Source organism: Pleuronectes platessa, chromosome 21 (assembly GCF_947347685.1).
Source record: "Pleuronectes platessa chromosome 21, fPlePla1.1, whole genome shotgun sequence".
Lineage (NCBI taxonomy): Eukaryota > Metazoa > Chordata > Actinopteri > Pleuronectiformes > Pleuronectidae > Pleuronectes > Pleuronectes platessa.
The window spans coordinates 2,776,316-2,803,613 of record NC_070646.1 but is presented as its reverse complement, the minus strand read 5'-3'; the positions used below and the strand labels follow the sequence as shown (position 1 = coordinate 2,803,613).

The following is a 27,298-nucleotide window of genomic DNA, read 5'->3' as shown; positions in this document are numbered from 1 at the left end:
GCAACTACAAAAAGTAAAAACAAACACACGCTATAAGCGGAAGTGGTGTTGTGTTGTTTACAGTAGCTGGTGTGTAGCTGCCGCGTCTCCAGGGACAACACACACACGCGCGCACGCACAAACATGCACGTGCGCGCAGAGCAGCGACAGACAGACGGGGCAGTGAGTGTAGCAGGTGGGCTGCTGCTGCTGTGACCTGTGTTACCTGTCTGTCTGTTACTCTGTCTGTTACTCTGTCTGTTACTCTGTCTGTTGCTCTGAAGCGTCGGTGCGTCTCGGTGCGTGTTAGTGCGTGTGCGCGCACGGTGGAGCGGACATCGTGAAGCTGCTTCGCTCCGGGCGGCAGCTCCTGGTTGTTCCCCCGCACACAGACGCTGAGAGGCGGCCAGTGCAGCCACAGGGAGCCCGCCGGGTGCTGCAGGAGGAAGAGGAGGAAGAGGAGCAAGATGCTTCAGGGTCCCGTCTGACGCCCGCACTGTCCTGCACTGAAGGACCATGAAGGACACGGGGGAGACCAAGGAGCAGCAACTCACTGTGAGTCCCGTTACTTTAAACCAGATCCTGAGCTTTAACTTTTTATTATTTGTGGTTATAAGAGTTTCATCAAACGAGCTGTTATCAGTGATCGATAATAGACACAACTCAGTTTATTAGGGACAGTTCACTGCTATTCTAGCTTGGATTTTCAGTTCTGAATTTTGAATTATTATGAATTTACATGTTTATGTCCAAGGGCGACAAAACAATATCAGTAATTGTCAACAGCATAAATTATCCACCTCAGATTAATGTTATGTTTTCTTTCTCGTTATCTGCACATTAATTAGAGTCTTTAAACTTAATATAAAGAAGACATTGATCGATTATAATAATAAGGCAAACAAATTAATTATCACCCAGACTTCATTTATAAACAAGTGTTTCTATTTCTGTCCAATCTGTTTTTATACATGAGTATAAAAACAGTATTTAAGCATTTAAACTTATTAAGACCAGTCTAACAACATCTCTGTTTTACAGAAGGTAGATTTGTACTAGATTCTATTAAATGCAGTTTTAAAATTTGGGACAGTTATCATATATCGTATCGTATTGAGTCACAGTTTTGTGCAGTTTTGTGTTGTTCACAGTTATTGAAAATCCGTATTAATTGTATTCACCTGAGTATTTTTCACGTTTTGCACATTTACAGACGTCACCCGATGCTTTAGGACGTGATCATTTATCACCGATGTTTTATCCACCAAACATTTATAGACAAAGGAATAACCAGGCGTTTATTAATCCAGATAATTTATAGTTTACAGATGAACTGACAGTAGAAATGATAGTTTCTTGCAGCTCAGCCCGTCACTCGCTGCACTGTGCGCATCTGAATTATTGAAGTTGCTGTTTCAGTCGCCTGCCCCCCCCCCCCCCCCCCCCCCCCCCTCTCTCTCCCTCACTCCCTCTCTCTCTCGTTCAGCATGAAATAAGCTTTCTGCTCACGCTGACTCACACAAGACTTTGTTATTCCAACGCTGCTGCTGCGCTGGAAATGAGCTGAATTCTTATTATTATTACAAACGACCCAGAGAGAATCAGACATTCAACATATTTAATATATAACTGCAGTGAAATCGACAATAGAGTTGAGTTTAAATATCCTGCTGTGATTGTTATTTATCCCATTTTACTCCCATTAAAAGCTTATGTAAGAAATATTGAAGAGAGGCTCTAATTGAGTGATAATGATTAGCTTTTTACTTTTCTCAGATATTAGCATTTATCAGGTTTATCAGGCATCTACACAAATGTTTGCTATTGAGAGATTCCTTTTAAAAAATGCTAAAATCAATGATGCAGAGGTCAACACATCCAGACTCTAAGTGTCTTCTATAGTTAACGCTTTGTTATTCCTGAATCCTACACCTCCAAGTAGCATATTTAATGTACAGTGTCCCTGTCTGTCTTTTTACATTTTAAAATCTTCGAATTCAACATCCTTCCTTTTTTAGCACAGGACATTTTGTAGCCTCACATCTCAAGTGAGTCCTGATGAGCTCTTCAGGATCATTTTCCAACACTTGTTGAAGGTGTTCAGCTCACAAATCAACCACTTTCCTCTGCTGGAGCCACACATCTTTAAAATCAGGTGTGAAACCAGAGGAATATTACTGCCGTGGCCCCGGAGGAGATTTGCCAAATCTTAGAATAAATGACCCCTGAAGAGCTCACCGGGATTTCAGCACATTTCATATCTATTCAATTTAAACTCCCACATCCCACAGACACATGAGGTAGAGAAGAAGTCATTCAGGGCCGTCAGTTTCATTTGTCGCCATCGTTGCATCATTTCCCTGAACTGAATATCTGTGAAACTCAAAGACGACTGAGTTCTCTGTGTGTGTGGCGCAGGTTGCCCTGAGGATCCGACCCCTCAACGATGCGGAGCAGGAGGAGGCGGCTACGATCGTGGCCCACAGAGTGGACGACCAGGTGAGACGGTGTGTGTGTGTGTGTCTGTGTGTGTGTCTCTGTCCTGATCACCTCTGTGCACAGGGGTCAGTGTGTGTGTCTGTTTGGGAGAGGCCTGTTGTCTCTGCCCCTCAGAGTCACGAGGCCGATCAGGTAAAGTATCTGACCTCAGTGCAGCCAGGAGCTTTTACTCTTTCAAAGAACAACTTGTTAGTAAAGCTCAAATGTCACATTTGGTTTGGAGATGAACGCTGAGTGACTCACTCCTGCAGCAGAGACACTGACCTTTCTCAGAGAAAGACACAAATTCTTTCATCAGCGGACGTGGTCTGAAAGCTTCTTCAGATCCCCGGGTTCAATGGGACTGCAGGGCTGATAGAAAACATCAGTGCAGATGGTTATTCAGTCTCTCAGTGTCTGAACTGACTCACTGCAGACAGCAGGAATTACATCTGATGTGAACTGGAGCCCAATGAATACTGGACTTTCAAGGTCATTCGTAGATAGTGAAAAAATACTTTATACGGTTTGGGGTAAGATGGAAATGGTTATGGTGTGTGTGTATGTGTGTGTCTGAGTGTGTGTGTGTGAGAGTGTGTGTCTTTGTGTGTGTCTGTGTTATATATTTGGTAGAAAGCATCTTTTCTCTTTTCTCTTTGCTTTCTGATTCGTAAATTGCTTTGAAAGGATCCATTATGATAATTGCATTTCACATTAGAATAAACCGTGACGGGAACATTTCTGAATAAACAATGTGTAGATTGCACTTCACCGCCTGAAACTTCTTCTTCTTTGAATGACTTGAACCTGAACACTTGACCTGGATTGCAGAGATGTGAGTAGTTGTGTGTAGTGGGGTCGTTACCACATGACCTCCCGTATGAGGACGTACGGTTTCCACCCTCTCTCCACGAGGACCATATTTACCAGCAGCCCTCTCGTTTGGACTGGTCCCTCGACTGGGACCATTTAGCGGCGCCACCAGTGAGCCTGTTAAGATGATGAAGGTGGTGGAAATGATAATGAGCATCATGACTGGGAAGCTGCTGAAACCAGGTTATTTATTTATTTATTTTCATCTATTTATTAGGACGGCTGGTCCTCCTGGGGCCCACCTCAGAAACACACATTAAAAAACAGAACAAATTTGAAACTATATGACAGGAGACAACAAAAACAACACATAATGAATCATATTTGAATAGAATAATAATGAACAAGCACTGACTCACAACTGGAAGAAGACGAATTGTTTCCCCTGTCTAACCCTTCAGCAAGAACACAAGTCAATCACATCAGAGCAGAATAGTTCTTCACAGAATAATTCTGGCATATTCATAATAAGTTTAATCATACAGCATCTTTCACAACAGCCGTTACAAAGAGAACAAATAAAAAGAAGACAAAGAAACATCTGAGACAAGAAGCCGATGGCATTTAAAATCAAAGACAGATAATTATGATATACAGGTAATAGAAAAAATCTAAACTGTAGAACAGCAGCAAGAAAGATTTAAAGTAACGACAAAAGAAAAGGATAAAAGAAAAATATATAAGAGAAAATATGTCACAATATCAGAAACATCATTTTAAGCGCGTGCTGCCAGAGGCTTTTACTAGAAACCGATAATCCGCGTTCGACTTGTTTGTCTGTCGTCTCAGAAGTAATTCAATTACACCGAGTCCTGAGGACAACATCAGCACTTCTGTCTGCCATGACATCATTAAAATGGGCTCTTACCCGGGGGGATTAGGGCACGGCGGCTGGCGAGGGAGGCAGATCCAAGTGCTGACACCAGCACAACCACACAGGACGGTGTTATTGTCTTTGTTGGTTCCACCCTTTGAATATCACATGGTGTGGTACATTGTGTGTGTGTGTGTGTGTGTGTGTGTGTGTGTGTGTGTGTGTGTGTGTGTGTGGAGGGAGTTGGAAATGGTCAGATATGATTGCACGGCTGCTGCCGGGTCACGTTAAGTTCACTCAGATACGTTGGCAGCGAGGGATTAGTGGCGTTTACACACACACACACACACACTCACACACACACTTGTTATTGAGATGCTGGGCTTCCTGGAATCTGTTGTTTACCTGTTGGGTTTACCTGAACTGCCCTGGCGTGGATGGAGGGTAAAGGTCAACAACAATAACAACAGAGGGGAGGGGATTACCCTGCACGGCATTGATGAGGCTGTTATACCTAATACCCCAAATATATATTTATAAATTCATCTAAAAACCATTTAAACGCACACCCGCCCCTTTGCAAACACACACACACACACACACATTATGTCCCGATTGGTTTGTTTGCGAGCAGATGGACGCCAGGTAACGTGCTCAGACAGATTAGCAGAGTGCTTGGTCGACTCGGTGGCAGCACTCAGATCTGTCCAGGCAGAAAGCAGACGACTGGGAGCTGAATGGATAAGCCAGTGGAGATGAGCTCATTGGGCGGGTTTTGAGCTCAGGTTAAGCCTTTTGCCACCTGCTTCCCCCCCCCCCCCACCCAGGGTCCTGGGTGCTGCCTCTCATCGACCACCTGTTGCCTGTTTGTACCCAATGAGCTTTCCTTATCCCAGTGAGTAGTAAACAGGTCAGAGGTGAACTGACGTGGACACTGTATGAATGGGATATTTAATGGCTCAGGTTTAACATCCATGATATTAAAGCTAATTTCTAACGTTATTCATAACAAAACTGTGTTTACGATAATCTGGCTTTCCTTCAGTACATTTCAGGAGCATTTGTATTTGTGGTCGTTCTGGAAATCTTCTCAGGAAAACATCCAGACATCAGTGCTTGTTTGAAAAAAGCAGCCAACATGAAAATCAATAAAGAAAAAAAAGAATAATTACTACCTTATTATTTTCTGGGCCAGCGTGTCCTTGGACAAGACATTTAAATGATCTATTAGAGACTAATTGAATCTGTGTTTGTGTAACGATGCACAAACCATTAGGAACAGACTGGAACCAGCTCAAACAAAAATCATGCAAAATGAAAAATATGGCAGAGCTCATCTTGTCCCTCTGTTTGAATCAAGAACACATGTCGTTGACGTGTTGTTGCTGACAAACAAGTTGTTGTCCTGTGATCAAGGCTGGAGTAAGAGGCTGATGGGGAAAGCTCTGTTTAGCCCCCGGGGGGATAAAGATGGTGGCTCTGCCTCGTGGACGGTACGATTTCCTCTCTCTACTCATTTCACTTTATTTAGTTTTGGCTCTAAAGGCTCAAACATACGTGTGGAAGGAGTTTAGAACATACATGAGACAGGATGTCCTGCAGCTGTCTTATACAGCGGGGTCCTATTTGTCCCTGTGCTCATACACTTGTTTGTGGAAGTGAGTGTTTACAGCGCTCAGCCTCGGCCCCTCCAACTTGTTAAGCTGGTTTTCGACGGCACTGGTCTGTCGGCAGCACTGGTCTGTCTGCAGCACTGGTCTGTCTGCAGCACTGGTCTGTCGGCAGCACTGGTAGCACTGGTCTGTCTGCAGCACACAGTGGGGAATGCTTTACAGTGAGGCCTAGTCTCCATGGATACACCTCCACAAGATCAGGGTCATTGTCTGTTTGTGTTTTTTTTGTTTTTTTATCCCTGATCCTCGGCGCTCCTCTTCTCCTCGCAGGAGGATTTAAAGAAAAAAGCCAGGAGGCGAGGAAACCCACAGCCACATGGTATTTATCTGTTCCCAGTCGTGGTGAATAGATGCGTTCGGGGACATTTCACTCGTCTCACTCGTCAAAGCATTCTGGATTGGAGTGTGAGTGCAGAAGCAGTAAATACATAGCGTACTAAGTATTGATCTTTTCAGAGAACACAGGCTGTAAAAGCCTCTTCTTCACAGATGAGAGGTTTTTTCCAGGCCCGGCCTTCAGTCACATGTTTACCTGATGGAAAGAACAACCTGAGGTGCAGGTGGTTCCATAGAGAGAAGGTCAGCCAGCAGGTGAACGACTTCTCCTCCTGGTTCCCTTGTAAAGATCAAGTCCTTAAAGCACAGGCAGCAGCATTCAGCCCGTTCCAAGCACAAGTCGATTTGATTACACTGTGTCCGTGAATCGGCACATTTGTCTGGCTCTGCGGCGGAAACAAAGCTCCTCACCTGAAGCGCAGTGTAGAGTTTCCTCCGACCTCCACGTGGGTCTGTGGCTGAAAGGACATCCCCCCCCCCCCCCCCCCCCAGCCCCTGCACAACAAACCTCTGTGAATGAGAGAGTCTTTTCCCTCTGAACAGCATCTAAACGGTGATGTTATCGAACAGACAAGTGAGAGGAGACGTCAGGAAGTTGGAGAGTATGAACAAGGCAGTGGAGATTTTGTGCAAAAGCTCAAGTGCTCATCCAAACTGGAGGACTGATGCAGCACTGATATCAGTTTGATACTGAGCCAGACAGCAGGAGTAGGTTTCAACACTAGGATTGTCTATGTCTATGTCTATGTTTATGTGTCGTGCATGAGAAGTGGGTCGGTAGAAACGTATATGCCACGAGAAGGAGAGCTGACATCGGGTAGCACGGCTTGAAACACAGGTGTAGGTGTTTGGAGATACTTCACGCTTGCTGTGCCAAGAGAAACCTCTGACTACTATGTCTGGGCCGCTGTGATTGGCTGTGGTTGGCCTATTAGCTTGCTGGAATTCTGTAGTCATAGTTTGCGATAAATCTAGTGTCTGGGAATCCCTCGAAATATGTCTCTTAAGAGTTCATGTGTATTTGGTTCTGATCTGGGGCTTTTGGCAGCGAGTTCCAAAGGTTTTTAGTGAGTAGAAAATCTGGGTTAAAGTCGTGTAGCCTGAAAAGAGTCATTCCAGTCTCAGTTGGCCACACAGGTTATTAATTAAGCAATGGTATCACATCGATATCTGGTGTTCTGATGGTGTTTCTTCTTCTGCAAACATGCAGTAGTAACATGCATCAGAAACCCTCAAATTTGAGCATCTCGATATAAAAATATCCAGGTCCCATGCTGCCTTCATGGTCCCTCGCCCCTCCCTCTCTTTTCAGAACACTCCATCTCTGTAATAGCCTCGTTAACAATCTGTGGAAAACGTGAAGAAGGCCACATTTTGTCTTGTTTTTTACGACACGGCGTGTTTGAATAGCTTCGTGTTTGGACAGGAGAGGAACTACAAATAGTCGTGTCCTTTTTTAGCTGCGATGTTTTAACCTCTTCACACAGAGGCAGAGCCGGGAGGGAGACGTGGACCTAAAGTAGCATCAGTGGTGGAGAGGAGGAGGAATGACTTGGAATGCACGGGAGAGTTTATTTCGGGTCGGGCACAGAAGTTAATACGACTTCTTCTCCCGTCTGGGTTAATATGTCAGCTCCAACAAACCCTCTGACCTCGGAGAGTGGATAATCTTCGCTTTCCTTCGCTTCTCTCGTACTCCACTTCTCCTTCTCGGCTGCTCTCTGACTCCACTGATCCCTCGCACTGCCTCTCATGGGTGCGTGTCTGTGTGTAGTGTGTGTAGTGTGTGTTTGATCCCTCTCGGCGCCCTCCCCTGCTCCTCCACCTCCTCCTGATTACGATGAGAGGAGCAGGGCGTGGCGCTTCACCACGAGCAGCTGCTGAAGGAGGCGCTGGACGTTCACTCCCGAGGAATCAAAATGAGCTCATTATTGTTGTTTATGATAATTATGATTATTATACAATGCGGTTGTTATATAATGAAGAACGAGTGTGTGGCAGGTGTGAACTGCTGCGTCCTCGGGCGTCTTCTGAGTCCTTCTCTGCGCCACGAGGGGACGATGACAAGCACCGAACTACCCAACGGGCTTTTGCTGCAACCTCATTGGCTCGTTGTGTTCTCGATTATGAAAGCACAACCTCGTTTTCCATTTCAGTGGATTCATTTTGGTGCTGCTCAGTTTTGTGTAACAGAATCAGCAGCACGATGTTCCCCTGCTTCCTCCACCGCCACCTAATACCTCTTACACAAGCAGGAAGTGCAGGTCAGCCGCAGGGGCATCGATACGCCGACTTTATTGAGCCAGAGAGAGACAAGCAGGGATTCGTCGATTGTAACACAAACTGATTGTCACGGCAAAGTTCACACAATTATGTGTCCCCTTCAAATCTCATGAAGACACTACCGAATTCATCTGAAGGGAAAAGAAAGAATAAAGGAGTTGTTGAAAGGGTCAGAGGCGTGGAAACAGCAACAGGTGGACAGAAAGAGAGGAAGAGGAGGATGAAGAGAAGAGGTGTCACAGAGGACAGACAGATCTGCAGCCGGCCATCGGGTGTTTACAGAGAAATCATGTACTGCATGTCTCGGGATTTAAGGATCTAGAGGGAGTACGTCTCTGAGGGGGGGTTTCAGTGAAATGCTCCTCTGTCATAACACAGTGTTGTTTGTGTGGTGAGGCTCAGGCCTGACGCTGTTTCTGGGAAAGATGATGTTACCTGAGCGGGAAACTGCCTCATCCACCAGAGAGGAGCTGAGGAGCCTGGGTAAAACTGAGCTGGGTCAGGACTTCATTTGTCGTGGATTTTGTTTTTGAGAGCCGCAACTGGATGTGTTAAAACTGAGAATGTATTATTTGAAGAAAACCAGAATCCTGAGTTCTGCGAACATGACTCCGGAAAGTGAAGCCAATACGGGAGGCCCTGAAACCTGTGTTCTCTCGGCTTACCAGCAGAGGGCGACTCCACTAGTTATAGGTTCTTTAAAGGCTATAAGAAAATTACTCACCTTCCTACTAAATTATAACGGGAGTAAACATTTTCCTAAGAAATCGAAAGGCCTCAAATTCTAGTTTCAAGTCGTCTTCAATACGGGATGATGTTCATTTAGTAAATGAAGGTTTCCTTGAGACTTAAATAGACGTTAAAGCACTGTATGCATTGGGGGTGTGGATTCCATGTGTTTTATAAATACTCGAGTTCTGCAATTGTTCCAGTGTGAACCCTCTCACAACCCTTTCAGCAGGACAGTTCTTCATCCACACAACAATTCATTTCAGGCTGCAGGGACTCTCTCCAGCCGTTCTCTGGGTGTTTTTTCCACTTTTTTCTCGAGGACCACAGATCTGTCTTTAATCTTCAGGAAAAGAGGACAGTGCACTTTATTTCCAAAGGTTCAAGGTGTGGAGCGGCTGCTGGCGACTTGGAAAGAAGCTCCTTCAGAAGACTAATGGCTGCTGTTGTGTTTCACACGGATGACCTCTCTCGCTCTGTCATGTCGACGGATTGCAAAAATGGACTGAAATAGCGAAGCTGTCGAGCACCGGTCTGCTATTACTGATGTCATTACATGTGAACACGGGTGTAGAGCCGCCCTGACACGGTGTGGAGTGGATCCTTGCACAGCTTCATGCTGAAAAGACCTTTCCACTGGGTGCAATCCACAAAATGTATTTTTGATCAGCCTGAGGAGAGTTGTGTATTCATTTTAATGATATCAAATGTAGGAATTCTTATTTACGATGCCAGCAAGGCAGGTAATCTCCTGGGGCCCCAAGCAGGAAGAGGGCCCCTGAGAAAGACAGACCCCCGTCCCTTCTATAAGCCTCCATGCATTAGAGTGCGGCTGCCTGGCTCCACGGGACCCGACCGGTCAGGCCGAGCTCGGACAGAGGTTGGGTTCAGGTCGGGTTCTGTCACCTTGTTTGGCTCTACTTTAATCTGAATGTAATTGGACCCTCGGGTGTCTGTTGTTTGATGTTGTGTTGAGTGGATAAGCAGCTTTACTGGTAAAGAGGTTGTGTTTCCATCCTCTTCAGTCAGTTTGCAGTATCTGGTCTAAAAAATCTAAGAGCTTTCGATACAAAGAAAGAGAAAAACGAAGGTATTTTACGAGTTTTGTGACCCCAGGTCACAGTGCACCCTCCACACACGTCACACTTTGTTGATATGCAGGGGGGGGTCAGTGAATCGCTCTCATGGATGACAAATTGCTGTATTGTTCCTCCATATCCTTTGTAACCATCTGGGCCTGTGACATCACACAATACATCTGCGCCGCGCGGCCTCGACACAGAATCGACGAGGGAAAAACACGGACAGGTGGCGGAAAGAAAGAAAGAAAGAAAGAAAGAAAAGCAGTTCCTCTCATCCACCTCTTGATCTTTCAAGGCGTCCTGTTGTGTAAGGTGGCAGGAATCCAATCCCAAAGTGTGTGTGTACATGTAAGTGTCTGGGTCGGGCCTTCGTCTGACTGCACTGACCCGGCCTTCGTTAGTCTTACGTGACCTCGACTGCAGGAGCAGACTCTGCCATCAAGCTCCCAGTATCAGGTACACTGCCAGCCAGCGCACACGCCTCCGATCATCACGAGCCCCTGAAACGGGATCTACAGTAGCATTGTGCGGCGAGGGCAGCTCCGAGGTTTTCTATCAGATAACCAGCCTTGCAATTGTGCCCGCTGGACTTTCCAAAGCTTTGGTTGCGTCTCTGAAAGAGCAGCTTGAAAGGTGGCCCCTGCAAAGGTCACTGCCGGGACCTGATTGCTTTCTTTGGGTTGATCTTGATCCTTTGTCGGCTGCAGGGTTTTTCTTGATGCAGCGCACAGATGTCACGGTTGATTGATTCTGATGTCATTGTGCAGCCTGAAGATAAGAGAAGGGGATCTGGTGAAACACACACACAGAGAGAGAGAGAGAGAGAGAGAGAGAGAGAGCACTAAACATCCACAGCAAGGCTGCTCGACACCGAAATTGTGTTTTTTTGTGCGTGAATACAACAATCTACATGATTGTGTGTGAGTCGGGTTTGATATGATTCAATGAAGGTCACAATGAGGATGACACTAAAGCCAGAGCGCTTCCTTTAGTCTCCCCCTTGTACGTGCATGGTCGACCCGCCGGGCTGGAGAAGAGAGGATGTAATCTCACAACCTTTGAAAGCAGAGCAATAAAGACAGGACACAAGTGCATGCAATAAAACGTGACATCAGTGTGGACAGGTGGTCGGACTCGGTGGTTCAAACCCAGCCTGTGTGCTTTTGTTTAAAACGGACGTGTGTGTTGTTCGTGGCCCTGAGAGCTCAACACACTACAATTCAAGAAAACATGCAAATAAAAGAAAATACTCACAACGTTCAGTCATGAGTAATTGGTTGTGTTGTGAGTAATTGGTTGTGTTGCGAGTGTCTATTTGCTGCTCCCGTTTTGTCAAATTGCAGGAGTTATGTGTATCTGTGTGTTGCCCTCTCAGTGGCACCGTACATTCCCTCCTCCTGTTTCTCTTCTCTTGGATTCTCCTCCCTCCTCACTGCGGCTTTTAAACTGTTTTTGTGTTTATTTGGAGCTGCGGCAATTATCTGCAGACAAGAGATGTTGAATGTTTCTCAACACACACTCGAAATCTTCCAGTTATCACTGAGATTATCTGTGTCATTCCAGAACGAGCTGAAGGTGGTTTATAAGATCGCTCTGTAGTCATTTCACTAGAGATTGTTTAGCGATTATTTGGACATTAAAAAGGGTTTGATGTCTCTGACTTGTGTTGCCCGTCTCGGCAGCGTCTGCCACTTGGCACGCGACAGCCGAGCGAGTCATGACCAACCAACCAGGGCCGGCAGGACCTGTGAAACCGCACCACATCCAGGCTTTGAATTATGGATCTGCGGTGGGACTTGGCAGCGCGAGGATCAGCAGGACAGAGGTGGGGGGGGGGGGGGCACTGGGCAGTACCCTGCTCGTACCCGTCAGCTCTCTATGGCGTTTAGAACCATACCGCTAATTGGTCTCATGTCACCACATAAGCAAGCTGCTGTTTTGACTTTGGCTGATTCTTGTAAGGAAATTAATATTTCAGGAGCCTTTTTCTTGTGTGTAAATTCACACTCTGGCTGCTTGTTTTGTCAGCCCCCCCCCCCCACCGGGGTCGAGTTAAATTGAGTCAAGCCCTGCAATGAAAAGTGACGTCCATTGTTAAACAGCATGATTAAAGCTGCTAAAAGCGACAGCACGTTTACAAAGGCTGTCGATCAGGAGGTTGCTGGTCTTTTCACTTCACGTGGTTCTCGGGTCCCTCAGGCTTCTGGCCCTGGATCAGTCAGCAGCCAACGAAAAGAGGTGATTGGTTCAAAGGAGCCAGTTTCGACCCTCGGGGGGGGGGGGGGAATCTGACCACGACATCACCCACCTCATCCTCTGTTATTGACCTGACCTAAAATATTAGACTATAGATATTTAACCAACTTGTTTTTCTCTAAATTTGTTGCCGTAAGCCACGAAAAAGCTCTCGAATCTTCTCATCTTCCCAAGTTGACATCTTCATCTTCATAATGTATTATATTTTATTTATTTTTTTGTTTTGTGTCTGTTGTGCCCACTCGCTCTTGAATACTCCGGAGAATCTCTGGAATTTCCAGAAAAATATCTAGATTTCAGCACATGGATGAAAACAACTATAGAAAACAAGTGTTCAAGGATTCAAATGTTATTTAGAAATGTTATAGATTCGGTCAATAAATAACCCTGAATATCAACATGGAAAAAAAAGACTGTAGGAATGTAGCATCTTTCTTTGTTTATTTTATTTCTTTTTAGATTTCATTTCTATCTTCTGTTCTTCTTGTATCGGCAGTCCTTTAAATTTGATTCATCATCAACAGTGCATGTCTTCTGCTTTTGTGAATTCATATTCTACAATGAAATGGAATAAAAAAGAGCTTATAAAAGAGATGAAAGATGAGATGAATTCAAGCAGCAGCTTTGATGTTCACAGTGGAATCTATTCTCCTTTCTCCTCCGCTGTCAAATGTTTGCAGACTGGAATGATTTTGTGTCTTCAGGCCTTTGACAACAGAGGGTGAGACCAGGAGAGCAGATCCGTCCTCAGAGAACACAAACAGATCTCTGATGAATGCTTGAACCTTTCACCTTCACATCAGAGTCACAGCCTTTGTCCCGTAGTGGATTCTCAGTGTCAAAGTCACGGCCCGTCCTCCACTCTGTTCATTAACAGCAGCACCGGACACGTTTCTATTAGTCTTATCAGCCGACCGAGTGTTTTCTGAACTGAGCCAGGTGTGTTTGCCGAGCGGTTGCTGTGCAGCTGTGGATTTATTAATTCACAGCTGATACCAGAGGAGGAATCGATGCTTCTGCTGCTCGGAGCCGCTTGTTCTGTACACGTGGAAATAAATCATCCAGCTTCACCCAGGAGAAATCTATGGCAGCGTGTGATGACTCACACTGTCACATAACACAGAATCTGAACAGATGCCCAGAATGACGTCTGCACCTAACGGTTGTTTTTTAATGATGCATTTATTTGCTGATTATTTTCTCGATCGATCATTTGGTCTTTGAAAACCTCAGCAAATTGGAATTAAGGTAACGAGCAGCCGAGTTTGGCATTTTGTCGGTCCCAGTTCAGAGGCTGCATCCCATCTCGGAGGCTCCTTCAAATGCGTCCTTCCACCTTGTGAGAACCAGGAACTCAAATGGGCTAATCCTCCCCCGCCCCAAATATCCCAGAATTCATTGCGCTTCTTCTGTAGACCAGACCATCTCCTTTCGGTTGGCTTCAATTTCTAAAGCTGGAGTTCTACTTTTTCTTAAATCATTTTACTTTTATAGTGTTGTCTCTGTCATTTGACCTTAAGCTGGTGCTTGCACTCAACTCAAGAGAGGAAACGGTGCTTGTTATTTTCTGTAAAAGAAAATCGACTGCATCCAACATCCCCCCCCACAGGCTTGGTGTGTGGGAGATCTTGTGGTCAATTTGCTTGCACAGACCTGCCTGTTGCAGTGGACACGAGATGCTGCCGTCTGAGTTGCTACGTGTGTGTCCATGTGTGTGTTCATGTGTGTGTCCATGTGTGTGTGAGTCCATTGTTTCCATGCGACTGTGTGAGACTGAGTGAGAGAGGAGAGGGGAGGGTACAGTATGTGGGAGATTGGACGGTATCCATGAGACTGCCGTGTTTCCAAACGCTCCTCAACCTGTTCTGAGCGCCGGACGTCACTAACCTGCACTTCACCTCGTCCTCTTTGTTTCCCAGAAGCCTCTTAATTGACCACAGAGGGACAGTAGCTCTGTGGAAGACGCCCTTGTGCCAACCTGCCGTCTGTCACTGGCGCCCACACCCCCGACGCACACGCCCAGACATCTTGAGTCTCATACTGCTGCTGCTGGCACTGTCACCAGAGCCAGCATCTCCACAGTCTTATCAGAAGACTTAAGAAAATGAGCGGTGTAGAATGTGCACCGGGCGGCAGCTGCTGTGTGTGCAGGTCCGTGGGCGGAGCCGCGGCAGGTACTGTTACTCAAGAAACACAGATGACAGATGGGACCACAGGTGTCATCAACACCCCTGGTCTTTAAGGATTTCCCCCAGAGCACGCACGCAGGCACAAAACTGTGCATGGGTGCACGGCGCGCACTATGTGATACCCACTCTGCCTGCAATTATGTGAGAGCATTGTTGCACGCCCATTAGCTCTCTCAAGGAACACACACACGCCATGAAGCTGGTGCACTGCGACGTGGCTGCATCTGAAGAGGCTTTGTTTTCGATCACACACAACTGGTGTTGTTACACTCACACGACACGAGGTCAGGTTTAAAGAACAAGTGTCATGTTGTAATGTGTCGGAGGACAGAGATGTTCTTTATGGAGGTGAAGCTCCGCCTCCGCTGTGCGAGCGTTGTCTCCGTGGTCATGTGACCAGACCAAAAAGTGATCCTCAGATACTTTAAAGATTTTTAAGTAAAAGTGATTCACTGATGATTCAAATGATGAAAACATCACCAGTTCAGATTAGAGCACAGGTTGAGGACAGTATTGTTATTAGGGAGTAAAACCTTTCCGATATGAATCCACTAAGATTAATTTTTTTTTAAACGGCAATGATTTCTAAGATGTCTTTATGACAAAGAAATGTAATCGAAGCTTTTTATTTTTACAGTTTAACCATAATAATTTTTACTATTAACTTTATATAAAAAGCTTTAATTGTCACTGTTTTGTACAAAATACAACTAAACTACGAGTGCGACACCTGGTTGGGGCATTAAGTTTAGATATTAAATACACAACATATCACAATTAAAGACAATATTGATAAAAAACGATTACATATAAAGTGTTATATTCAGTTGATTGCACAGTCCACTGTAGGTTTTACATTATATATTCCAATGTAATGGTTATTCATGATGTATATTGATTTACATATATCTGTGAAAGTCTCATATCGGCCAAGTTCTATCGGCCTCCTGATAAATCGGTGGGACTCTAGTCAACACTCAGATAAGTGTTGCTTGACCAAACATCCTGAAGCCCCCCCCCCAAAAAAAAGGTCTTATCTTTACACCTCTCCGTCTGTGTTTCTTCTAATGGAGTCTGACGGTCATCGGACCAACTGACCTCAGGTCCTGACTTTGGATACTGAGAGACGTGCTCCCTTGTTAACAGTATCCTTCCTGTGAAACGCGATCAGAACCCGGACGTCACCGCAGCTGGAAAGAGAAGTTAGAGGAGAAGCAGGAAGTTAAGAGGAGGAGGAGAAAGAAGAGGAGGGAGGAAGAAATCCGCTGCTGCACATGTTACACTCATTCTCACATTTTTTCTCTGGTGAGAAGGTTCGATCTCCTGTGAGAAGAGTCACAGCTTCAAGTGTGAGACTCCAGCAAGGTGAAGAGTGAAGCTGAACTGAGATCAGTTAACAAGACTCAGAAGTTATTAACAAGCAGAGTTTTTCTCCAATATTCAGCAGTAAACTTTTGAAAATATAAAGAATTCCAAAGAGAGTTTGGTGGATTTGTTACAGCAGCATCTCTTCGGGTTCAGGAAGCAGAGGATCATGGGTAATATCGACCCTTCAGTTGTGATTTGGTTTCAGTGAGTTTTACGACACAGTCCGAGTTCCGGCTTTGTTTTGATTCTACATGAAAACCACTTCATCGTGTGCCTGCAGGGGGCGCTGCTGCTCAGTGACACTGGCATAGTGTTGCTTTAAATATCCGTGTAGCTTTCCTCCCTCTCTCCTTTTCCCCTCTTTCGCCCTCTTAAGCTCCTCACCTCCCTCTCCCTCGCCCCTCGTTTCGCTGATTGCTCCTCGCCCGAGCCTCCCAGCGCCGCCCACCTTCACCCGCTGTGGTCACTTTATTAAAAGTGGAATCTCTCCTCTTTGAATTTCAATGGAGAGGCTTCAAAGTGAGCGGCTCGGCGGTTGAGGTGGTAATCAACCGGGCCGGGGGCTTCAGGGGGGAGAGGCCTCCGAGGGCTCTCCTGTTCGGCTAGTGGATGGCACACACTCCCCTTGGTCACATCGGAAATACAAGGGGCTGTCTCGACTCTATTGTTGTCATTGTTATTATTATTATTATGATCATTGACATTTATGCCACTTACTGTCGTGCTCTGTCAGAGATTCTGTGATTTACTGATGACAGTGTTTCAGGCTTTAGCTTCGTCAAACAGCAACAATCACAAACAACGTGAGACACAACCCCCCCCCCCCCCCCCCCCCCCCTTGGTGCAGCCTCAAGGTTTCTCCAGTTCCTTGAGAAAGGAGGCGTTTCCTGCTTTAGTGATGTTGAGCTGAGAGTCACGATGTATTTTCTGGACGCTCAAATATAAATATCAACACTTCTTCATCCTTCATCCTCCCGTCTCTTCCCCCCCCCCCCCCTCATCATCAGATGGTGGTTCTGCTGGACCCCATGGAGGACCACGACGACATCCTGCGGGCCAACCGCTCCCGGGAGAAGACTTACGTGTTTGACGTGGGGTTCGACTACTCGGCCACCCAGGTCAGCCGAAAAGGAAAACAACTGGGAACAATGGAAAAACTCTGTGAAACTCCTCTGGATGTAAAGTGTGTTTTCTTTTCCCTGTGCAGGAGGAGGTGTACAGAGCGACGACCAAAGGGCTGATCGAGGGCCTCATATCGGGCTACAACGCCACTGTGTTCGCATACGGACCCACAGGTTTGTGTGTGTGTGTGTGTTAGTGTGTGTGTGGGTGTGTTACCTCGGTCGATTACCTGTGACTCCTCTTGAATGGAGGTCGTGATACTTCTCTGAGTCATCTCGTCGGCTCACTGGGAAACTGGGACACGTCTCAGTCACGTCTGTTGTGGGTTTTTGATCTCAGCGCAGGTCTGATTAGAAAATGAGTCATGCTTTAACACCAGTGTTTCCAGCCCTAGATCCTCAGAGAATATTTTAGCACCGTTTCTCCATTTCCATGTGTCTCTATGACGTCTTCCTCCTGCCCGTCCATCTGTCTCGGCTCTTCCGATGGGTTTTTAGAATGTAAATCATTTGATTTTAAGGGTGAGGACATGTTTTTATGGTCCATATTCTCTCCCAGGCTGTGGGAAGACGTACACCATGCTGGGGACGGACAAGGAGCCGGGCATCTACGTTCGAACGCTGAACGACCTGTTCCGTGCCATCGAGGAGACAAGCGACGACATGCTGTACAGCGTCTCCATGTCCTACCTGGAGGTCAGTCCCACAGTGTGTCCCTCCATCACAAACACACAGAATGATAACACATCTTCAGACTTAATCCCGATGGTGAACCACAGATGAGACAGTGGGGGTGCTTCATTACCGAGCAGCTCACACTGTGTGTTTAATGACACTGAAGCCATTAATAGCTCCGGGTGCGATGGAGCTGGATCATTTGAGTCTGATAGCAGTAACTAAGTTAGAATCCATGTATAATGAGGTTATTTGTGTCTTTCCCTTGACTGGAACTGGAGTTGAAAACTAGTATCTGGGTACAATGAGTTCACAGTTTATTTAATTCGATAGAAAAGTCTCCTCTCACATGATCTATTTGCACTTTTCACCTCGTGGAGCATAAAGCACAGGAAACGTTTCCGTCAGTGTTTTGTTTAACTGCCTCGTTCAGGGACTTTTTTTTAAGGTTGTAAGTGAACAATTTGTCCGTCACGCTGTCGAACTCCACTTTGGGAAAAGGATGCACCGTGGTGTGAATATTAAAAGAGGAAATGAGTCACATTTATTCAGAAATGCTCGTGCTGTCAGGGAAGGTAATGAGAAAAGGCAATAAAGGGATAAAGACAGAGCAGTGGTGATTATAACCTTGTGTAATCACCAGAGAGCAAATATGAAAAGAGCTTTCACCCGAACACGCCACAATATGAGCACTTGGTGGAGGGGGGGGGGGGGGGGTTATTGCATCAGACATTCAAAATTACATTTTGTATTCCCAGTGCCAAACACTATCATTACTTGAAGTGACTGACAGTGTTATTGAGGCTCAGCTCTCTTAGCGGCGCTCTGGGCGGGTGAAACATTCTGCCGTTAAGACGCCAGTCATTGCGTCTGGATGTTCTCTGACCTGTTAAACGGTTCAGGATGAGTCCCGACACCAGGCCGCCCTGTGACGTGCGTGTTTGCCGTTTCCACGGAGCAATCCGTTGCCACTGTCGCCACAAAGAGGTTAAAGCGCCATTTTTACTGCCCGGCTGAGGGATGTGCACACATGCACCGCTCCTCTTGTCCCTGGTCGTGCAATCTGTGAAACATGGGCAAAGACTCACATAGAGAAAACGCAAATACAAAAACATGGTACAGAAAATCTAGATTGTCTCTCTCGGTAGATCTCCTTCCTACACCAAGACTCACCGTCCCCTCAAATTCAATCAAGCTGCACCAGATTGCACAAACTCATATATATCAGACTTTTCTAAACTTTAAAAAAATGTCTAGATACAAAGAAACTCTGGATTTGTCACTTATTTTAGAATTGCACCAAAATCTCGTTGTTTTTCTTTCTTTTCTTTTCATCCTTCTACCAAGTTCGTGTAAATCCATTCAGTAGCATTTGCTGAAAAATAAATAAACCACAGGCAGGGGTGAAAACTATGTTCATGCACATAGAGCAGGTAGCATGACCATAGACTGAGAGTCTTGTTCAAACCCAACCAGCAAAGGAAAGAATAACAGAAAACAAAGAAACTCAACTCTCAGAGCCAGTTAAAGTCTCTTCAGAGGTTTGATCCTCTGCTGTCGTGCGTCGGCCACTTTCCAGGACGTCACTTCCTGCCGCGAGCCTTCATGTGGCTCCAGGAGCTTTTACACTGCACCTTCAATAACAAGAGAAGAAGAGGCACTGACGGAGGCCTGGTGAAAGCCGGCCGCCCAAAAAAGCTGTGGTTTCTAAATGACCGGCGGATGAAAATATAGGTCTTGATGTTGTTGCACATGGTTTGGATGCGTGTTGGAGGCCTGGAGCTCTGAATGGAGCCTTTTCTATTCACATTAACATCTTTCCAGTTGATTCAAGTCTGTAATTTAAGGAACAGAGCAAACGTATGTCCTGATATTTATTTATGACGATTGTTATTTGTGTCTTTTCAGATCTACAACGAGATGATCCGGGACCTGCTGAACCCGTCTTCAGGCTTTTTGGACCTGAGGGAAGACTCGAAGGGAGAGATCCAGGTCGCCGGCATCACCGAGGTGTCGACCATCAACGCCCAAGAGGTGAGACAGGCTGACCCCCCCCCCGCACCACATTTAACTTTAATCCACAAACATTCAGATTCCCTCCACGGCGCCCGGACGCAGCACCGAGCTCTCTCCTGTGTCGTTGTCAGATCATGGAGCTGCTGATGAAGGGGAACAAGCAGAGAACCCAGGAGCCCACAGCAGCCAATCAGACGTCCTCCCGCTCCCACGCCGTGCTGCAGGTGGACGTCAGGCAGCAGAGCCGCTGCCGGGACGTCCTGCAGGAGGTTCGCTTCGCCCGCCTCTTCATGATCGACCTCGCCGGCTCCGAGCGGGCAGCACAGGTGTGTGTGTCTCTGTGTGTGTGTCTCTGTGTGTGTGTGTGTGTCTGTGTGTGTGTCTGTGTGTGTGTGTCAGTCAGGAAGTTCTCAGCTGACATTGAGATGAATTGGTCGTGGGGAGTTGTTTGGTGTGTGGGTGTTTTCCCTTTTGTCAAACTCAAGTTTCTGTTCAGAGCCTTTTGTAAAACAAGTTGAGTGTGGTAAACAACATTTTATTAAATTTCACCAAAGAGAAGTAAACACAAAATTTGACTTCAGACTCTTGTTCAGGGTTAAATGATAAAAACTAACCTTCAGAAGAAAGGGAGTACTGAAGCTGATCATTTGCTCAGTCTGTTGAGAACCTTGTTGATAATCTCTGGAGGGCAGAAAGGTGCGGCTCTCTCTCAGCTCATTCTCACTTTTGAAATGGTCACTGGTCCACGTGAACACCGCCGACGTCAGATTACCATGCAAACCAGTGAGTACCACTTCTTCACCATGGAGACTATTGATGGATGACACGTTTTATGAGCTCCATTAGGAGCTGAGCACAGCACCGAGCTGTTTGTCACTCGAGGGCACAGGGGGGACATTTTCTCTCTGCCTCATCAGGACTGGAGCTCAGGCAGGCTCATAAAGTTTATGTTGATTTAGTTCAGCCGAGCATTGACGGGGGGCAATGGAGGGGGGGGGGTGGCGCCACCTGCTGGGCGAGAGCAGCAACACGACAGCTACTCTAGTAACAGTTTGAGGTGTTTAAAGCTCCAACAGTTTGCATGCCAGCTGGTTTTTTATTGTGTTTGCTTGAAATCTATTAGTTGTGCATCTGGTTGTGTCACTTTCACTGATATTTGTGAGTCAAAGATCCAAGATCCTAGTGCTTGTGCGACATCTAGTGGCAGGCATCACACATTCATGACTAAATGAGCAGTTTTAAAATAATCTCTCTCTCCCTCTCTCTCTCTCTCTCTCTCTCTCTCTCTCTCTCTCCAGACTCAGAACAGGGGTCAGCGGTTGAAAGAGGGGGCCCACATCAACCGCTCCCTCTTGGCTTTGGGCAACTGCATCAACGCCCTGAGCGACAAAAATGGCGCCAAGTACGTCAACTATCGAGACAGCAAGTTGACGCGCTTACTAAAGGTACAACAGTTTTGAAATATTCGTGAGAGACCAGATCCGACATCCTGTGTTCTACCGTTCAAATCTGATTTTCTTCCTCTGACGTCTTTGATTGACAGGACTCGTTGGGCGGGAACAGCCGAACGGTCATGATCGCCCACATTAGCCCCGCCTCCTCTGCGTTCGAGGAGTCTCGGAACACGTTGACGTACGCCGACCGTGCCAAAAATATTCGAACACGGGTGAGATCAAGTTTTAGCTTCTCGTCTTATCGGAAAAAAATACATTTAAATATACTTAGCATAGTATTTCTAACAATAATTTTTGGTGTGAAATTTGAGACCCGTGTAAATATTAAAGCGTTTTTCTTTGTCTATTCGTCTCCTTGTGTCTCAGGTTAAGAAGAACCTGATAAATGTGTCGTACCACATCGCTCAATACACCAACATCATCTCTGACCTGCGCTCCGAGATCCACCGGCTCAAGAAGAAGATCGCAGACCAGGCGAGTCGCCAGGTCAACTCAGACCGGGCCGACATCCGCAATGTCCAGGGTAAAGACCCCCCCCCCCCATCCCCCCTGCAGGACATGAAGAGTATCTGTCAAAAGAAGCTGTTTATGGCTGTTTCTCCTCTCGTTGTGTTTCCAGCTGAAGTCCAGGCCCACTCCAGCCAGAGTCGGGCGGAGATGGACCAGCTGAGGGAGCAGCTCCTGGACGCCTTCCGTCAGCAGATGGAGATCAGGAAGAGCCTGATGGAGCTGGAGAACAGCAGCATGTCCATCCAGATCGACACGTCCAAGCACCTGCTCACCATCGCAGAGTCAGTGCTTTTATCGTTCTCATTAAATATTGAAAAGGTTGATGTTTTACATGAATCTTTTATTCAAGCTGTGGTCACCAGTTTGACCCCGGGTCAGATTTAAATGAGCGTGGATGGAGTTTTAAGCAGCTGGTTACTCCCCTCGATGAAACAGACCCGACCGTGTGTTTCACTGACCACAGACAATCGTTAAAAACTGATTTATCTGGCCTGTGTTCGTTCAAATGTAGCAGCAGAGAAACTCAAATCATTACGGCCGAGCTGTAAATCATAAAGCAGGTGACTTGTTATCATTTCTGCCTGTTTTAATGTAGATTCATTATTTTTCTTCTTCCAGCTGGGAGCAGGAGAGGAGCCGGCGCAGGAGGAAGTGGCGTGCAGAGAGGAGAAAGGAAAGTGTGAATAAGGATGAGAGCGAGAAGGACTCTGACTCCCCGGAGTGCCCCCCCGACAGCACCGAGACCCGGGAGGTGGCGATTGCCCGTGAAAATCTGGTCACACTCATGGCCGAGCAGAAAAGGATTCACAAGCAAAAGGTAGAATTGGCCGGAAACCTTCAGAGACGTCTTCTTCCAAATCGAAAATACAGAAATCTAATTATCTCCTTGTTATTCCCCCCCCCTCAGACGTTGCTGGAGCGCAGGTTCCTGGAGCTCCGGGACCGAGCCCGTCGCCTGGAGGAGCTGCTGCCGCGGCGGGTGAGCTCAGAGGAGCAGCGGGAGGTGCTGGGCCTCCTCTGCAAGGTCCACGAGCTGGAGATCGAGAACGCCGAGATGCAGTCGCACGCGCTGCTCAAGGACAACGTCATCCGGCAGAAGAACTTCGTGGTGCAGCGCTTCGAGCAGCACAGACACCTGTGTGAGGACATCATTCAGCAGCAGAGACAGTTCATCGACGGTGAGTCTGACCACCAAGAACCTTTAGTAAATATCTGTCCTTTGATTGATTGATTGATAAATTAAATTTCAGCTCTGGCCTAGTTTTTGTTTGAGATTCAATGAATTGGTGATTTACTGAATCATACGTGTGCCTGTGTGTTCCAGACCACAGTCTGCTGGTGCCCCCCCACCTCCAGGAGCTGTATGACACTTACATGAGGGAGCTGGAGGAGAGGAAGCTGGACAGAGCCATGGCCCTGGACAAGGTGACCACCAGACAGACCATCAAGGTAACACACCATCAAAGCAATCCCAGTATAACAGATTTAAGTTAGGTAACGTAATGGCAGCATATTAACAATATTAATGATTAGCACCTTTGACCTTTTAGCGATCAGCCCTGAAAGTTGGTAATGTTGAGATACTCACCCAAGTAACATTCCCACCAAGTTTGGTTAAAATCCATTTGTGCATTGTTGAGTTATTTTGTACATTCACACACAGAGAGAGTAAAAAGCAATGCACTGTTTGCTCGCCTATGCTGGTCATGATATGAAATAATAATAAGTGTAAATCTTTCTACCTTGTGATGTGAATAAATCTTCTAAATGCTCTGCCTTTGTTTCCAGGAGGGCTCTCTACCTAAGATCACGCTGCCCGGTCACAACACGCAGGACGTGGACTCAGACCAGGAGAGTGTTCGCAACATGTTCCCCGATAACAGACGAGGCCAAGCCAAGACCCGGAGGCACACTCTGCCCCCCATCCTGCGTGAGCCTGAGCTGTAAGAGAGAGAATTCATACAATGTTGTGAAAGAAATCAGAAAAAGGTCTAATGAACAGGTCCACTTCAGGTTCTCAACTGTTCTCTCTGCTTTCTCCTCCGGTTCAGGGACAACAACAGAGTTTTTAAGAGCAGCCCTCATGCCAGGCAGATGAAGAACTCGGCTGTGATGACGCCGCCTCCCATCCACATCAACCGAAAGGGCAACAGAGAGGTGAGCACGTCCCTAATGGGCTGTTCGCCCAGGTTTCTTCCATTTGAGTCTCTAAGGGATGCAACCATTATTGAAGTGTGACTCATAAATCCCCATTTTAGACCAAATTAAATCGGGTTCATGAACCAGGCCTGTTCAGGATTCCTGGAAAGTAGCTGCCACCCAGAGAACCAACATGTGTTTACATCAGTTTTGAGCTGAGCCTGTAACCAGAGATAATAATACATAATATTGCATTTTTCCAGCTGAAAAGTGCAAAGCTTTCCTCATCTTCCATTACCACCCAGTACAATAGTAATTGCCCATATGAAATGTCGGGTTGAAAGGTTCACTCTTGAAACCCTGTATTTCTGGTCCCAGCTGGGAACCTGAGCTTCAGAATCTAGACTGAGTTATTCTCAGTTGATATCTGATCCTAACGTGATGTCCTGTGTCTCCTGTGCAGCTGCAGCCTCTGGCCCCTGAGAGCTCGCTGAGTTTCAGTCACCTCAGCCACAGCCTCAGCAGCCACCTCGACTCGTCACCCGAGAGCAGCGAGGCCGGCGCCGACATCCCCCTGTCACGAAACGGTAAGATGTCCACAAGCGACTGAAGCAATTCAACTAGATAATGTAATAGTTTCAGCTTTAGTTAATGGTTGTGATGGTGATTCTGTTTGTTTCTGAAGTCTGTTACTAAACCTGATTTCCTTGTGTCCCCTCAGAGCGGCAGCAGATCCTGAAGGGCGTCCAGAACATCGTGGTGAAAGCTGCTCGCCGACGCTCCAAAGCCCTGGAGGTGGACGCCCTGCGACTCCCCCCTCCCCCCTCTCCCCTGGACCCCAAGAAGCAGAAGAGCAGCCTCTCCCTGAGCGAGGCGCCACCTAGGGGTTTGCCGATGCGGCGCGGCAGGCAGCCCAGCCCCGACCTCAGGCACGCCACCTCGGACGACAACCTGTCCAGCAGCACCGGGGAGGGGCCCGGCCTGCAGGTGACCTGGACGCGCCCGCGTAACCGCCAGGTCGCCGCCAAGAACCAGACGCCCAGAGACGTGGACTTCGAGGCTCGACGCAAGAAGAGGCGCTCACGCTCTTTCGAGGTCACAGGTCAAGCTGTGAGTATATTTTATTCGCATGTACAGAATTACTCTTCTAACGCTGTAGATGAATATATTGATCAATGATTTGTTTCCTTGCACCTGCAGCTTCCTCAAACCAAGACGACCACGGCTCAGAGGTTTCGTCCTCTGGACAGCACATCAGACCCCCACCTCCACATCAACGGTCAGCCCCAGGCCCCCAGCCTGCGCCCCCAGTACCGAGGGGTCCCCCCGCTCGCCAAAGTCCGGGCACCCCACAACGGCCAGCAGACAGGTAAACTGACATCCCTGTCAGCGGAGACAGTTTTTTGTTTATTGTCCTTTTTATTGAGCTTTGTCTTTGTGGTTCCTTGTTTCCTCAGAGTCGTCCACCGCCCACATGAATAACCTGAAGAGAGGGTCCCAGCTGCGGCAGCCCCAGCCCCTCCTCTACATCACCACCACGGGCGCCGGGGGCCAGCGCACCCGCAGACACTGAACCTCCACCCGCGGCCCCCTTAACACCAGCACTGACACCCAAACCAGCTGTTTCCTGCAGGGGCTCCCTCTGCAGAGCGTCCACACTCAACCTCCAGACCCATTTAAATGAACACTCAGCACCCAAGTGAAGCTCAAGAGGCTGCACGATGGAGACTGACCACGCCTGTCTCCTCTGAACGACGGCGCCGACTGGCTCTGAAACCGACCGGGGCCGCAGATCGCTTCACGTGCTTGTTCCGTTCTGTCCAGTGTTTGCACTGTAGCTGGCTGTCGTGCTGTATTGGCGTTTTTCCGGATGTTGTCGGGCTCCTTACGAACGCAGCCCTGTGCTAATGTCTGTGCATTATGATCGTTCACTGTGTGGTAACGTGCTGTGCTCGTTACGAAGGCCAGAAACTGAAGGAAATCCGGCTAATGAGGGAAGTTAAAGGGGATAAACCTCAAAGTAATGATGAAAATGAGTGATGAGGGAATAACGAGGTCTATTAGACAAAAGATAAAAAAGGCCAAGGGGATATTTCACTGATGGAAATGTAAAAACTGTTTAATGAGCAGAGGCCTCCTGTCAAAATGTTTCAGTATCAATGTTTCTTGTAGTGAAACTGTTTAAATTTGACGACAAACTCATATTTGAGTTTTAAAAAACACTTCATTTTGCTTCTCGTGCATTCAAACTCAACCTTTGTGTTCTGACATGACCCAGGTCTTCGCCTTTATGACCTTTATGACCTTTATGACCTTTATGACCCACACTCAACTGATAAGTGTCCTGATTGTTTTGTGTAGATATCAAGTGTGCTATCACGAGAAGCTTTCCAGATTAGCTGTCTGTATTTTTAATGATTTATTTAACTATTGTCTTTTCTTTTATGTTGTTGTCATGGACGTTTGTTTTCATATTGACGACTTTCTATGCTTTATTTTGTACCTTTTTTTTTAATTTTTACCCAAATAAATTAAAATGAAATATGTGAAATAATGTTTACATTTTGTGTCTATGGACGTTGTGCGTTTGTCAGAGCGGGTCCCAGAGGAAGCAGGAATATATTATTAAGAATAAAATGTCAATGAAAACCTGTTGGTGAGGTTCAAGTCAGATAACCCAGTAAAATGTCAGCTTTTTCAAATTAATTTTGAAAATGATTAAATTATAAATAGTTATGTAATTAAGATTCAAGATTTAAACTTTATTGCCACAAAACTAATTTGTTTGGAATCACAGCATAACACATAACAAGAAAAGGAAGAAAAACCATAACCCCCTCTACAAAAACATAGCATGGATGTAAAATACAGAATAAATACAGAATAAAATAATGCATAAGAGCAGGATGTCCGGTGCTCAAGAATACATTAAAAAACATCAAATTAAGTTATTAAGTTTTATATATGGCTTTGCGTTTGATGAAGAGTTGAGGAGCCACTTAATGTTATAAATAATGATTGGATTATATGAAATAATTTATAAATAATTTTAAATCTTTTTCAACATAATGAAAGTTCTTAAAATATTCACTTTCTTGAACTTTTACACTTTCTCAAATTGTTCTACTGTATTTTTTATCAAGTCTGAGAAGATAACAAATGTGAAAATGTCTCAAAACACAGAATTTTGAAGAAATGTTATTCTTTTGTCTGTGGGAAAGCCTGAGCCGGAAGTACCGCCTCCCGTACTCGACTGATAAACCTCTCGTCCAATGACAGATTGCGGGATGTTTGACTGATGCGTGGATCGTCCAATGAGCGTC

General features: G+C 46.4%; 1 protein-coding gene across 1 annotated transcript; it reads left to right on the top strand.

Moving 5' to 3' along the window:
- Positions 1 to 419: 419 nt before the first annotated feature.
- On the top strand, positions 420 to 26,472 carry kif19 (kinesin family member 19). Its single transcript, XM_053413991.1, has 20 exons — positions 420 to 534; positions 2,398 to 2,478; positions 17,068 to 17,178; positions 17,268 to 17,355; positions 17,741 to 17,877; positions 19,765 to 19,890; positions 20,004 to 20,198; positions 21,171 to 21,317; positions 21,416 to 21,538; positions 21,693 to 21,849; positions 21,946 to 22,117; positions 22,455 to 22,653; positions 22,744 to 23,014; positions 23,161 to 23,285; positions 23,625 to 23,779; positions 23,888 to 23,993; positions 24,439 to 24,562; positions 24,697 to 25,085; positions 25,176 to 25,373; positions 25,435 to 26,472. Exons 1-20 carry the CDS (start codon positions 496 to 498, stop codon positions 25,546 to 25,548), a joined length of 3,057 nt encoding a protein of 1,018 aa, XP_053269966.1. The 5' UTR covers positions 420 to 495; the 3' UTR covers positions 25,549 to 26,472.
- Positions 26,473 to 27,298: the final 826 nt, after the last annotated feature.

Coding starts and splice junctions, on each gene's coding strand:
- kif19 (XM_053413991.1), top strand. CDS start 496: ATGAAGGACACGGGGGAGACCAAGGAGCAGCAACTCACT. Junction 21,850..21,945: donor CGACATCCGCAATGTCCAGG/GTAAAGACCCCC, acceptor TTGTGTTTCCAG/CTGAAGTCCAGGCCCACTCC. Junction 23,994..24,438: donor ACCGAAAGGGCAACAGAGAG/GTGAGCACGTCC, acceptor TCTCCTGTGCAG/CTGCAGCCTCTGGCCCCTGA.